Source organism: Hippocampus comes, unplaced genomic scaffold, assembly GCF_001891065.2.
Source record: "Hippocampus comes isolate QL1 unplaced genomic scaffold, H_comes_QL1_v1.1 scaffold437, whole genome shotgun sequence".
NCBI lineage: Eukaryota > Metazoa > Chordata > Actinopteri > Syngnathiformes > Syngnathidae > Hippocampus > Hippocampus comes.
The window spans coordinates 578793-593045 of record NW_017805699.1 but is presented as its reverse complement, the minus strand read 5'-3'; the positions used below and the strand labels follow the sequence as shown (position 1 = coordinate 593045).

Below are 14253 nucleotides of genomic sequence, written 5' to 3'. Positions count from 1 at the left end.
AAAAAAAAAATATATATATATATATATATATATATATATTTGAAGCATGGAAGCTCTTGCAACTTTATTGTCGTCGAAATAATAACGTGTCAAATGTCTTGTGTAAGTCCGTCGTAACGAATCCAAATTCAACGGCTGTGTCTTTCATGTTAAAATAATAAAAGGAAATTGTACTCTCTAAAAACTACATATGACTCAATCATCCACTTACGAGTACGGTGGAAGAGCGGAGGGTTGACGTAAAGTCGCCGTGAAGTCCAGTGCAAGGGTGAAGGCGCAGATGGAGCCAAGCTAAATGGACTTGTGTTGTTTTAGTGCAAAGGGCCGCTCGGCGCTTCGTGGCAGGACCGCGTGAGCCTTGTTTCACCAAAGTGATGTCATTATTTCCTCGCGAATTTGGGGCAGTTTCTTCCTTTTATGACTGCGAATCAGACGTGAGGTGCATTTACAAATACGTGTGATCCGTTTTCTTTGTTTGTTTGTTTGGGGGTTTTTTTTTGCATGTCTACAACATGATTTGGAAATACCATATCAGGGAAGAGGCATCATTGGGATCGAATCTGCTTCTTTTGGATTGATTTAGGACCAAGTTATCTTCTGATCAATCATCCCAAAGTTGATTTGATACACAGTATAGTTTAACTACCGTATTTTCCGCACTATGAGGTGCATCTAAAAGCATTCAATTTTCTCAAAAGCTCACAGTGCACCTTATATTCCGATGCGCCTTACATTTATACGGATCAATATTCTGATTTCTTGGACATAGTAAAATGCTTCGTTACCGCGGCAGCGGTGTTAAAAGATCAATGTCAAGAAAGCTGTACTGTATTGTATTCCCTTTAGCGTAGCTCCATTTAGCGGGCGCATAATGCAACCGCAGCCACGATGTAGCTTCTATTCTATGCGCCTTATGATGCGGTGCGCCCTCTAAATGAAAACAGTTTTAAAATAGGCCATTCGCTGGAGGTGCGCCTTATACTCCAAAGCGCCTTATATTGCGGAAAATACGGTAATTGTTCTTTGTAATGGATATGTGACATAAACAGTATACAAAATCTCCAAAACGTGATGAGTGATTGAGCGATTACTCAGGCCCTGCAAACCTAATATTGTAATTAAAACACCTTTACAGACAAGTACTTTTTTTTCCTTGCTACCTATTGAACTTCTTTATCAAGAGTTGACGGTCAACTGACAACCGACAGCAGAATCGCAACGCATAAAGGCTTTGTTATGAACAATATAATTTAAAGTAGTTCCGACTGGTTTCCTTCCCATGTCCAATTTGTACACCTCGGGATATTTAGTACCTTTCTGTAGACAAATGTGGAAGATCGGTGTTCTCTGAGAACAGAGTGCAGCATGTGTGCGATGGAATAGTTTGTTTTCGCTTCATAAAGCTTGAGTTATAAATTGGCGCGTCAACGGTGAAATGTGCAAAAGCTTTTGGTTCCCCTGTGAAGGATAAAATAGACTGATCATTCAACTCGTCGAAATAATTTTTAACGGCCACACAGTGAGAAAAAGGCAGCAATGTTTGCTAGCGCTTTCTCAGGATCGGTCCGAATGACTCGCGTCGAATTTATGATGAGAATAAACGAGCCCGCAAGAGGTCTGTGGCGCGAGGGTGTTTTCAAAATAAACTCTCGCACTGAATATGTGGCAGCGCACAGCCGTGTACGGAATTACATCTGTCAGGTCCGCTATGGTCTAGTTGTCTCTATCCCTGGGCGAGCCTCACTTCTGCTCTCTTTGCCAACAACTTACGCCGCTCCAACACACCGACTCATTCAATACGGCCCCAATATCTGATCAGAGGGACATTTTGGTTCAGGCGAGCCCGTTTGGACTAAATCAACCAATGTGCTGCCAGCACTAAATGCTGCTGACGCTGGAAGTCTCATTTTATGTGTAACTCTGCTCAAACACAAACAGAAGACATCAAAACAAAATCAAAGAAAAAAAATCCATACATACAACAGTTCAGTGCAGTATTATATATTCAAAGGGAGTAGGAAGAAGTAGAAAAGCATATCTAGTCTTTCCTCTTGTTCTAGTTCAATTACCAAATTATCGCGCGAATACACAAATAGGTTATTCATAAATATATGTACCAGTATATATTCCAAATAAAACATAAAACAAAGCGCCTCTTTCCATATGTTCAAATAACTATGTGTGAGTGTGACGTGTCGACCCATTATTCAATGTACACGCTATAAATAAAATTTAAAAAAAAAACAAACAAACAAAAAGAAAACATGAACAGACAAGCCCCTTTATACAGGTCTATATATAATCATATTCATAAACTGAAACCTAGAATAATAGATTCAGTGCAGTTTCTTATGCCCATCGTGTTTGATTAGCATTAGCATACAGCATAAACAAGCCAAGATCAGACACAGCTGTGGGTAGCATGACACTCGTGTAATGGCGCGTTACTGTCACACTAAATGTTATCAGTTTGAAGTTTTATTTTGAGGTGTGGGGGAAATGTACAAAAATGAAAAACCAAAATGAATTAATCAAGTAACTGTGACTAATTCAATGTCGCTTCTGAATCTGAAGCCTGGGGTGAATAATACGCACCCGTGATAACACGTCCCCTCCAAAGTTACGTCTAAAAAGATTTTTTTCTCCGTATTTTTGTATAATACACCGCCTCGATTTGCTGGTATACTTTTTTTTTTTTAATCACAGGGAAAAATATAGATGAGTAAAGATCCAAAACATACCAGTGAAGCGTAAATGCTTTGACATCCGGGTTAAAAAACAAAACAAAACGATGCTCTTTCTAAATCCTGTTTTTGGAAATCATGTTTTTCCGCTGTATGCACTTGGAGTGTAATTTACATTGCTCTTCTATATCTTTGACTCTGTCGTAGAAGCATGGTGTGTCTTCTCCAAATAAGACTACTAAGTCAGCGTCGCCGCTGGGCCAGCAGTGTTCATTCCAGGTGCAAAAGGAAATACTGCTTGGACTTGAACGGGGTCAAGGGTGAGGAGTTCAACTCTTACAATAAATCATCGCAAGCTGTTGTAACAAGTTTCTATGACCAAAAAAGAAGTGTGCGCTACATAAAATATGTCTTTTAAGTCCATGGATCTTTGACCCCACGAGTGTAAATCAATGTCCATATTTTAGGTGCTGTTCAGTCCGGAGCTTAATAGCGCATTCGTTCTTCAGACGGACTCACGGGTTTATCACTTAACGAGAATGACGGACGGTGATGGTTTTCTTCATAAAATTATGAGTTATTTATTATTTAGCCGCGCTACAATGAGAAGAGAAGCAAGATCGAAAGATCTTGTTCGTGCAGTCTTGTAAAAATGTGTTTTTTCCGCTTTTGCTTTTTGAAAGGTTTTCCATACGGATGACGTTTCCGAAACGATCCCGCTTCCCAGAAATCCAAAAAAGGAGTTGCCTGCATCATTTTGCAAAGACCCCATACCACAATTGCGACCGTTGGCGAAGGCAGAAAAAAATGTGCGTTGACGTCAGAGTTCGTCAGGGTCCCTTCAAGGTCGCAAATCTTCGCAAAACGTTTCCCTAACGTTGGACAGTTTTCGTGATTTTTCTTGTCACAAAGAAATTTGGAACGTGTTCAAAATTCCCACGGCCTCCCTTGAATGTGCTTTTCGTCATGAAAAGGGTCTAGCACAATAAGAAAGCATAACCCTACGACCTAATGATGCGGCTGTATTATGAAGCGCAGCATTTGAAGGACAATTCAGCTTTCATTGTTGATGATCTGAATTAAAATTTGAAGCTACTTATTTATCAGTAGGGCGGCCCGGTGGTCCAGTGGTTAGCACGTCGACCTCACAGTGCAACGGTACCAGGTTCAATTCAGGCTCCGGCCTTCCTGTGTGGAGTTTGCATGTTCTCCCCGAGCCTGCGTGGGTTTTCTCCGGGTACTCCGGTTTCCTCCCACATTCCAAAAACATTAATGGCAGGCTGATTGAACACTCAAAATTGTCCCGAGGTGTGAGCGTGGATGGTTCTTAAGTGTCTGTGTGCCCTGCGATTGGCTGGCAACCGGTTCAGGGTGTCCCCCGCCTACTGCCCGAAGACGGCTGGGATACGCTCCAGCGCCCCACCGCGACCCTTGTGAGGATAAAGCGGTTCAGAAAATAGATGGATGGATATTTATCACTACCAAACAGAACAGGCCCGCATTATTTTCCGCGGGAAATGAAACCCAAGTGATTAAAGTTAAAAAAATAAATAAAATCAAAGTTAGGAATAAAAAAAGTAATTATAATAAAATAAAAAACATACACACAAATGAAGTACAAATGTGGTTCAAATCTGATTCTGGGAGCTCAACCGTGTTCGCGCTGCGTTTCAGCCCCAGCCGGTCAGCGTCGAAGCCAAGTGTGTGGTAGGTCGGGTCTGGATTTTTAATAGTCCGCCGTGACATGTTTGTATTCATGTCAGCGTCTGCCCCAAACAGTTGTAAACTAGCTGTTTATGAGAGGGAGTTGCTGTGAAAAAAAATAAAGCTCGGTGTTTCTTGACTTTCACACCAGCTGGCGAAGGAGAATGCCGCCCCAGTGTTGTGGTGCTCTGCGTGAAATCACACACGAGGGATTTTTTTTGATGCGGGTATGTGTAAGGTTTGGCCACAGGATTTGGGAAATGTTGTAAAGGAATGTTCATCTTCATTCGTGAACAATATTTTCAACGTATTATTTGATTCTGCTTGATTGAATTTTTCATTTCTTACATTTGTGTGTTAAGAATATGCGTATTTTGATCCCTACAGCCGCCCCACCATGTTTCACCTGCCAATTTTGTTTCTTAAGCTCCACCCAGATTCCTTATTGTCCAAACAATCAAATGCTTCCCTGCTTTTGTACGTGTCCGTTCACTTGATTTGTTTTGAGTTTAACTTAAGCGCCTGTTTCTAGTTTGGCGATGTCAGATTCGTTTTCTATTGTCTTTTCTTTTTTATTTCAACCGTGAGAAGATTTTGTCCTGGTAGAAAAAAAAAATGAAGCTGTTGGCTTGAAAGAGATTTTTTTTTTTTTGGATTAATGATCACAAAAGTATATCGCTCTTGAAAGTTGTCAAGAAATATTTGTAAAAATTGAATGTTTTAAATGTCATTATAATCATCCAAGGCTCAATTTTTTTTTCTCTTTTCTTTGCGGAGCACTTTTGCGACACACTGGCTTCACTTGAAGAGCAACTTTGAAATTTTTTGGGGGAGCTGGTTAATTTTACGGACCCGAAGCGAGCGTTTTATTAAACAATAATTACATGACAATATAACAAATGAACAATTGATTTTTTTTTTTTTTTTAATAGCACCAAGAATTTGGACCCACTAAATATTGTGTCATGAGGTCAACTACAATTCAAAAACAACTGTTTGACACCCCAAAAAATATTTGCGTTTTAGTTATTGGGTTCATTTTTTGATAACTACGACAACCTTATTCATGAAACAGAATTCTCGTGGAATATGCCTGTTGTCGTGTTACAAACTACAGTGACCTGTTGTTTCGGTCAGATTTTAGTTGATGAAAGTCTTCAACATTCTTGGTTTAAAATGTTCTTATAACCGGATGGTTATTTTTTATTTTTTTTTTATGAGAGTAGAACGATGATGTGTGATGAATAAGACGCACTGGTTCCAGTTTGGCAAGACGTGCCAAGAGAACCATTCATCCCGCCTCCTTCAGCAACCTCAGCATGTGAATATTTCTTTCCAGTCGACTCAGATAGCATCTAGGCAGCAACAGTCGGTCCACTCCCCTCCGCTGCTGCATCACTCATCGCGCGGCGTTGCGATTTTGCCGCAACTGGAGCGTGAAGATGACGTTTTAGATTGTGGTTCTCCAAGGAGCGTTTTGTTGCCATATATATTTCATTTGTCACTTTAACTGTTGTTAGGGGGAGGGGGGATATTTTTCGACCACATTCCTGACAAACACAAATACAAGATGACACAACCCGAACACTTTTTCGACACAAAGGAATTTTGTGCTTTTGTTTCCTTAAGACAAGGCACTCAAGGAATTTCTGTATAATTGCACACCTAAAGTTGTGCCACAATTACTGCTACTGGTCACTTAAAAACGGATTATCTGCACCAACTGCACAACTGTCATAGTACTGTATTGCTCAACTGATCACTTTATCTCTGCTCGATGACTCCGTACATTGTTGCACAGCTGTCATTGGGTGGTACTACTGCACACTTACATGACGGAAAGTCTTTCGATACTTAGATGTCATGTCTTTGTTTATCGTAGTTACTTGTATTTCCAATACTAATGCAGCCTGTACGACTGGAGACAAACTCCTTGTGGGTTCTACACACTTGGCCAATGAAGGTGATTCTCAATCTGATTCTGAAATGCACTTGGAAATTCTGTCCATGTTCCCAAAGGCTATTTTTTTTTTCAACAATATCTTTACTTTGTTGTGGGTGTGAATAAAAAAAAAAAAAAAAAGTAAGCAATTTTCACAATAAAACAATTTGAATAATCCGCAGCCTAAAACTGTGGTGGTCAGGGACGTGGTCACCGATAACTGATAAGACCTGTCTCTCAACTGATTGTAACAAGGACGTTGAGCATGGCGTCATAATGAGCTCCGTTTTGGTGTGTGTGTGGGTGTGCGCGAGCGTGTGCGTGTGTGTCCTTTGACCCCTCTAGCTATAATTAAGGACACATTTTATCCTAGTTTGTCTTCGTGGCGGGGGGGGGGGCTGAGGTGCATGAATGTGTTTGCATGCGAATGTGTGTGTGTGTGTGTGTGTGTGTGTGTGTGTGTGTGTGTAAGTAAGAGAGTGAATGCACTCTAATGTCCCCCATCCAGTTCCTTGTCCACGCTGACCCAATCTGCCCTCCATTTGTCTAAAACTAGTGCTTCTGGGCTGATTGGTCATATCACTTTCACTCACCAGTTCCCTCTCTCTCACACACACACACACACACACACACACACACACACATACACACACACACACACACACACACGCGCGCATATGGTGAGGCCAAACCCTTGTAAAGGTGCATCCTTGGGGACTCGTGAAATGAGCTCTCGTTTGTGTGTGCGAGTGCATGTGTGCGCGCGCGTCTGCTTTTGCTCAGCTGTTTCTTGCCAGCAGCCTGCGATGGCCTCTCCCTTACGCTTTCGACTCAGTTTGAAAGCTGCTTTCTCGACAACGGGAATGACCTAGTGAGAAACTCCGAAACTGTGGACGATGTCATGAGGAGGGGAAAAAGTGACAGCAAAATGGATGGCACTAAAATCCGATCCTCTCCCTACCACCAAGCATACGCCACCTTTAGAACAAACAACATGTTGAAACGTTCTCTCCGTTGCCTTCCAGTGCGACTTTCTAATTGGCGTTTAAGTGAAAAATGTTCAGGTACAATTTCATTTCATGTTGAATAAACATGACTTTTACACATGTGATGTTTTTTTTTCCGCGTGTGTCGTTTGACTCTGTGAATGCTGCCTTTTTCAATGCTTACTTTCGACGTGAGGCCGCAATGATTGATGAATTTGAGAGCCATTAAAACATACTTTGCTCCAGTACACACCTTATTATTAAAAACAATAATAGTAAATGCATAATAATCTCTGCACTTGACAACCACATTGTATGACAATATAGGGCGCCCAAATAATTCATATCCTGGACAAATTTGTGCTCATGAAATGAAAGTGAAAAAAATTGTTTTGTTTTTTTAAACATATTATCCGCAGATTTTTGAGGCTCTCTTGCACATTCAATTTAGATTACATTTCAAAAATTTATGGTCTGAGCCCAAAACTGGGCTGCAGGTGAATTTTTATATTATTTTTTTTAAATGTCATAGCTAAAAATTACAATGCATGGTAAAAGCGCTCATGGGTCCAACTTCAGAAAAAAATAAGAAATCAAATAAAATCTCAACATAGTACATCTTGACCTGAAACTTGTCCATGGAGCTGGCAGACCGAAAGCCTGCCTTCGTAAATGATTACAACCCTGCGTTGTCCACTTTACTAGGCGCGATCAATACTTTTGCAACCAAAGCAACAAGTCTGCTCACAGGACAAAGGGAGTCTAGTTTAGATACACATCAGCCAATCAAGAAACATGGGTGTAAACACCAACTTGGGCTTTTATCTTCTGCCTTTCTACATCCTGTCTCACATCTTGTCTCTTATCAGACTTAACAACTTGTTGCGTAGTTACGCAGCAATTCAAAGTATTGAAGTGACGTTTCTGAAGCATTGCAAAAGACTTCAAACAGCCACTGAGCACAGTTCAGTGGGGGGATAAAAATGGTTTAATGGCGCTTCTGCTTTCAAGAAAGGACAAATACACTTTGAATTTATTTGGAGTCTCAATTTTTCTCTTCGTCAATGTGTGCTTTGCAAAAATATGGAAGCGATGCCGACGGTATATTGAAGCTAGTTGAGCCTCTGGTATTTTTGGTTTGATATTAAATCCAGAACACTAGCATTGGTTAGATCATCCAAATGACACCAACCTGCTCCAAAGGCAAAGAAGAAGATCTTGTCCGTGTGCTCTTCCAGCAGGGCTTTCACCCTTTTGCCCATCCGCTCGTTCCGTTTGTAGATGAGTTCCTGCCTGAAGTAGCTGTCTATTTCCTGGGCGGTCACCTGCTCGCTGGGCGGCAACGTTACATTATTGAAGTTTGGGACCTGCCATTGACAAGGTATTGATTGAGGACATTTTTATTTTTTTTTTGAAGATGCCAAGTGTCACAAAATGAACCGCATTGCACTCAATTTTTGAAATAAACCGTGTGATTATTCAAGATGACGAAACTGTCCAAAAATCTGGCTGAAATGCTGCTTTAGAAGGAGATGGGGTGGGGGGGTGGTCAAAGGAGGAGGTTTGGTGGGATGGAAGGTCGGGCAAAGGGGTTAAGGGTTACTACCAAAGGTCAAGGGCCGTGTCATTGCAACACTCCATGGGGTGAAAGGGTCAAAATGACTTCTTAGCCTATTAGCGAGAGGGAACGTCACTTGACGATCATATCCGAGCAGCGATCCTGAATCCGAAACTAAACTTTTTTCTTGGTTTCTGCAGCCCCCCCCCCCCACTCCACAAAAAGAATGGATTACCTCATCATGAACATAGAAGCAACTTCCTTGGTGAAGGAAATAAGAGTCACCTGTGAGGTGTCACGGTTGAAGATGATGGAGTTGAGGTCTCCGCAGTTGTAGTGCCTGATGAGGTCTTCTGTCGTGTATGGGACCTGAAGGCTACCGGCCCTTAAAGACTCCTGCTGTAATAAAGTCTGGTTGAGGGCAAAGATCACCTAAAATGAAAGGAAGAATAACAATATTTTTAGGTTGTTCGTTTCCACCCGAACAGATTTGTAGAATATGGGAGATTCCACATAGTGGATGATGAGGGAGAAAATTAGCAAGTATGATCTTGATGTTCTTAGACCGACATGAATGAGAGCACTTGCCTTTGCCATTTTCCATTGTATGACTTCAAAACTTCCAATTTTGTGGAGCCATCGCACAGCAGGCTAGAGAACTTAACTTTAAAATTTTCGAAATGCTCGAAGTCGCTATTAGGTACGCTAGTCAATCATGACCTCATCTGGAAAAACTACAACAGAAAAGTCCGAACTTCACTACAGCACAACCTAAACCAGTAAGGTTGCATTATTTGACATTTAGCCAAAAGTTTCCCCCCCCAAAAAAATATTCCTTGAAGTCACACAAAGCTTTGCAGTTCAAACTAATGAGAGAGCGTGGCTGCCTCTAAAGCAGCTCCTATACTTTTTGTTCTTCCACTTTCTTCCTTTCATAACTTTGCTGCTGTAAATCGGGAATTTCTCCATTGTGAGACGAATAAAGCTTTTCTTATTCTTATTCCTATTATTATTCTTAATCTTTGGCCTGATATTGTGCGAGACCTCATCGTAGCTCATCTGACCTCACATCAGGGAGCATCAGATGATGAAATCTGTGCATGCTTTGTTTGCTCTTGAACTTTTTGTGGTACTGTTATGACACTTAATCCAGTAAAAAAAAAATCTAGGCTCAGCAAGTGGTGTTAAAAGATGAGCTACAAAAGAGAAGAATAAACACCTTGCGGGATATGCGGTCCCATTCCATTCAAACAAATCATGAATGTCAGGCATTTGACTGTACTGTAGTTTTATTAGATTCTGATCATGATTATAGGGTCAGTGCGAGAGATTTGTAATGGTAAACCAATCCCCCCCAAACCGGATATTCAGTGAGAACCAGACAGACCGTAACCTCAACATTATGAGCTGCTAGTGAGAGACGGCGGTCAAGCAAATCTGGAGAATTATACCCAGGAATGAAAAGCCATGTTGATGAGGTGATGGCAAGTAAAACAGGTGATTCTGATCAACCCCGAAGATTTCCTTAACAACTTCTTCGGACGACACGGGCAGTTTGTCCTGCGAGCGCCTTCACACTCGATTGCCGCAGAGAGTCAGCTTTTGTGTGAGCGTGAAATCGGCCAGTGCTTGGTGAGAGGACCCTGGCGAGCCCGTCACCCTCTGATCGGCGCTGCGGGGAAACGCACACAAAAACCAGGCACAAACACTGGAGGTCCGCGGGTGTGCGTCCCGGCCCCCCCGTCTTAGATCGACCAAAGCCACCACTCACCTCTGCACGTGGTCTCTGAGCGTATCAGTGCCGCAAACTCTCACAAAGAACAGGAAAGGGACATTGGTGGGAATGGCTCTTCAAGGTGAAGATGTGTGTTGACAGCTACTGTATGGAATTAATACCGTATTGGCCCGAATATAAGATTGCATTGAAATAAGACTGAAAAAGTGTGGGTCGTCTTATATTCGGGGTCTAGACATTATACCCATTCACGACGCGAGATGGCGCCAGATACCATTGAAGCGAATGCTGAACTTGACTCCCCAGGCCAAATTTTAAAAATAAAAATAGCGGTAGCACGAAGAAGAAAAATAAAAAGTAGCGGTAAGAAAGAAAAGAGAAGAAAATAATGGAAGAGATAACAGAAAATGGAGAAACATAGCGACAATCTGGAGAAAAGTGGGTCGAAGATCGGCCAGGTTAACCGGCAGCTGAGGAGAAGCTATGATGTAATTTACGTTTCAAAAACCAGAAGCCATTCATTTACGAATGTGTTCGCACTTTAGTTTACATATTTAAATGTTCAGATATTAAGAGGCAAAATAACATGCTTTTACTCTCAAATATATTGTAATAATCATTTGTTTCAGATGTACTGTATTTATTTTCTGTATAAAAATTAATTTGGTGTTCAAAAAGTCTTTTTTCAAACTTGAGTCTTGAAAAAGAGGGGGTCGTCTTATAATCAGGGCCGTCTTATATTCGGGCCAATACGGTAATAATAATAACCTGGAACCTGATAACATGATCAGCTGTCCACTGTGGTGACAGCTGTCCCTAAAAGGGTTCATACGATGTGTCCACAGTAGGAATGAACGCTGATGCAATTCACTGCGCTGTGCATACCCTTACGCCAAGCAGGCCGACCCAAGCGTCTGTTTTGTTCACGTTACGGCCCCCGAGGTCCTCCGATGACACTTTTCCCTCTCGGCCGCTCCATTGTGGGAGCCTTGGTATAGCGGCGTTGAGGAGGGTAGCATGGAGCAGATGCCTTCTTGTCAAGGGACAAAGAACCCCTCCATCACCCTGTCCTCTCCTTTCCTTTGCGCTCGCTTTGGGCTTTCATCAGCCGCGCATCAAAGTGGAGCTCTGCATATGAAAAGGGCCCCCCGTTTTTATGCCACGCAAATTAGCCTATCGCCGCCCCTCCCCGACTTTCACAATAACACCCTCACATCTGTGCCCCGTCCGTGAAGGAAGGCCCTCATCTGCGGCGTTTCCACTCTCTTTTTCTCAGCTCGCTCCTCTTTTCTCCGCTCGCCGTGCCTTTCAGCCCCTTAAATTACGGCTGTGAAGGGAGAAGGAGGGCGGCAAGAGGGGGTAAATGGGAGGAGTGGGCGGGGGGGGCTCAGTCTTGGCCAGATAAAAAGGATGGCAGCTAAAAACAGGGGGACGTTTAGAGAAGGACTGAGATGCAGGGGGAAGCAAACAAACATGAAAGTGAAGACGGATACAGAATCCGAAAGAAAAGCCGAACGAATGATGTCTTTGTTTCTGCCGGTGATTCTTCTTCTTGTTTTGGTGCACTCTGGGTCAGTGGGTGCACTTTCCCACTCCAGCTCCTTTCATCAGGTCCCCCCACCGTTCCTTCTTCTCATCCGCGGTTGCCCCCCCCCCCCAGCCCGCGCCCCACCGGCATCCACACACAGACACACCCCTTGCTGATATCAAAGCTAACGGAGCCAATGAAAGTCAATAATTGTCCATTGTCATGGAAATGCTCCCTCTTGTTGAGATTGAGTGGGGTGGGGAGTGTGCATGCACCGCAAACATTATCACACTCGGATTCCCACATGTGGAGATTTGGAGTGCTCGGTGGTTTAAAAAATAAAGTAAAATAAAATTGGACTCTTTCCAACTCTGTCTCTAGAGTGTTATGATTTACTTTTTCTTGAGGAGAGATGAGCTCCCAGTCTTCATTCTTCAGTCGGAGTTACAACTGTATTCCTTCATAGCATCTTAGGCTTCCGTTTATCTTTGTATCAAGATCTATAGCCTTTCTCCAGGGAGGTGAAATACAGCCTGCGAGAACCCTAACCGATTTTGGAATATTTTCTACTAGTCATCCTTTTCAAGGTCCTGAGCGATCTAGAAGCTGTCCCGACGGTTTCTAGCGGGAGACAAGATATATCCTGGACTGGTCGTCAGTCAACAGACCACACAAATAGACAACAATGCAATCGCGACACTGAAAGGTCAGAGGGAGTGTTAAGCACACAAGCAGAGATGACAAAGGTTTTCCCCGAAGGAATGCATTCATCAGATGTTCCGAGACATTCCCTGGAAAAGGTTTTTGCCAATACCGAGCACCGAACCGGTGTTCGTGGGTAGTTGGTTTTGGCCTGTTGCATCCATACTTGCCGTCTATGGTAATTTGGAGATGGGGCGCTCGATCAGGCAAGAACATGCAGGAAGACTCCTTTGAGCTTAAGCAAGAATTCAGCATTTTGGCTGTCTTTTGTAGGGTATGCACTCTTATTTCTTGTCCATGACATAAAAGAGCCATTTCCCAAATGACAAATGATTTTCCTTCCGATTCTGATCTCATCAGATGAACTGTAACCCTATCACAGAAGGTTCAGGAAAGTATCTAAGACGAAACCACAAGAGCGAGAAATGACTTCAACTCGGTTACAAAAAAGATACAAGCGCTTCGGAATATCAGATAAGAAGAAGATCTAGATAAAGATCGGCGTTTTGGCTCCAGACATACCTCTGAGTGATATGATCAGTAAATTATTACTTGGGCCGCTCGGCTCTAAAACATGAAGTACTGTATGGCATCCGAAATTAAGCAATGGGCCTGAGGTTTGCACAGCAGTGGCCTTGAGACGTCTTTGTGGTTTCTCGAACCGCGCGCTGCGATCGCGGTGATTTTAAGAAGTGGATTAAGTCATCGTGCGGGTCGCCACTGAAGGCCGTAGCGCCGAATGCACTCGGGCTATGGGACTTTAACCCTTTCGGGGACAGCGGTTACTACAGTGGACGTCTTATCGTCTTATCAGGTTGCAGGGTGCATGAAAGGGTCGTATTTAGCTGGATGGTTCGGTGGACGGTATTCATAAACAATATTTCTCCCCTTTGGATAGTTTGGCCAATGCTGCCCGTATATTCTCGTATTTACACATTCACTGTCATGTAAATGTATTCCAAAGAGCCCCAAGCTATATTTTGGGTTCCTCAAAAGTTGATCAATCATCCTCGTGTCATGCAATTTCCACACTGATGATACTGTGGGTGAAGATGTGGTTTGCCGTGAGCTTCAGCTCCTCATTTATCACGGTTTCTTCGACGGATTGACTGTGGCAAGAGAAGCGAACGGCGATCCCGGTCCAAGTTTCATTCAGCAGCTTTTTAACCGACGCCGTGCACTCACACACACACATCCATCCATCACCGCAGCGCAAGTAAGCTTTCGCTTTTCCGCTGAAACCTCAGCTTTTAAACACTCACCCGTATATAAACACACACACTTGTCTGTTTAACTTTGCGATACTGTTTCCACACTTTATCCAACATCCTTTCTAATCTCGCTGCCTCACCTCCCCCTCCGCTCTGACCAACACGTTCCCGCGATGATTTCATTCCTCCCCTCCTCTGCCCCC

At 42.8% G+C, this 14253-nt stretch overlaps 1 protein-coding gene across 1 annotated transcript in view; it reads right to left on the bottom strand.

Moving 5' to 3' along the window:
* The window catches only part of trabd2a (TraB domain containing 2A), a 50547-nt gene that overhangs the window by 12581 nt on the left and 23713 nt on the right, over window positions 1–14253 (bottom strand). The window contains exons 3-4 of the mRNA XM_019882564.1: window positions 9160–9306; window positions 8509–8683 (exon numbers count right to left, since the gene is read on the bottom strand). Of these exons, the coding sequence (XP_019738123.1) occupies window positions 8509–8683; window positions 9160–9306 (322 nt within the window). The remainder of the gene's footprint in view (window positions 1–8508; window positions 8684–9159; window positions 9307–14253) is intronic.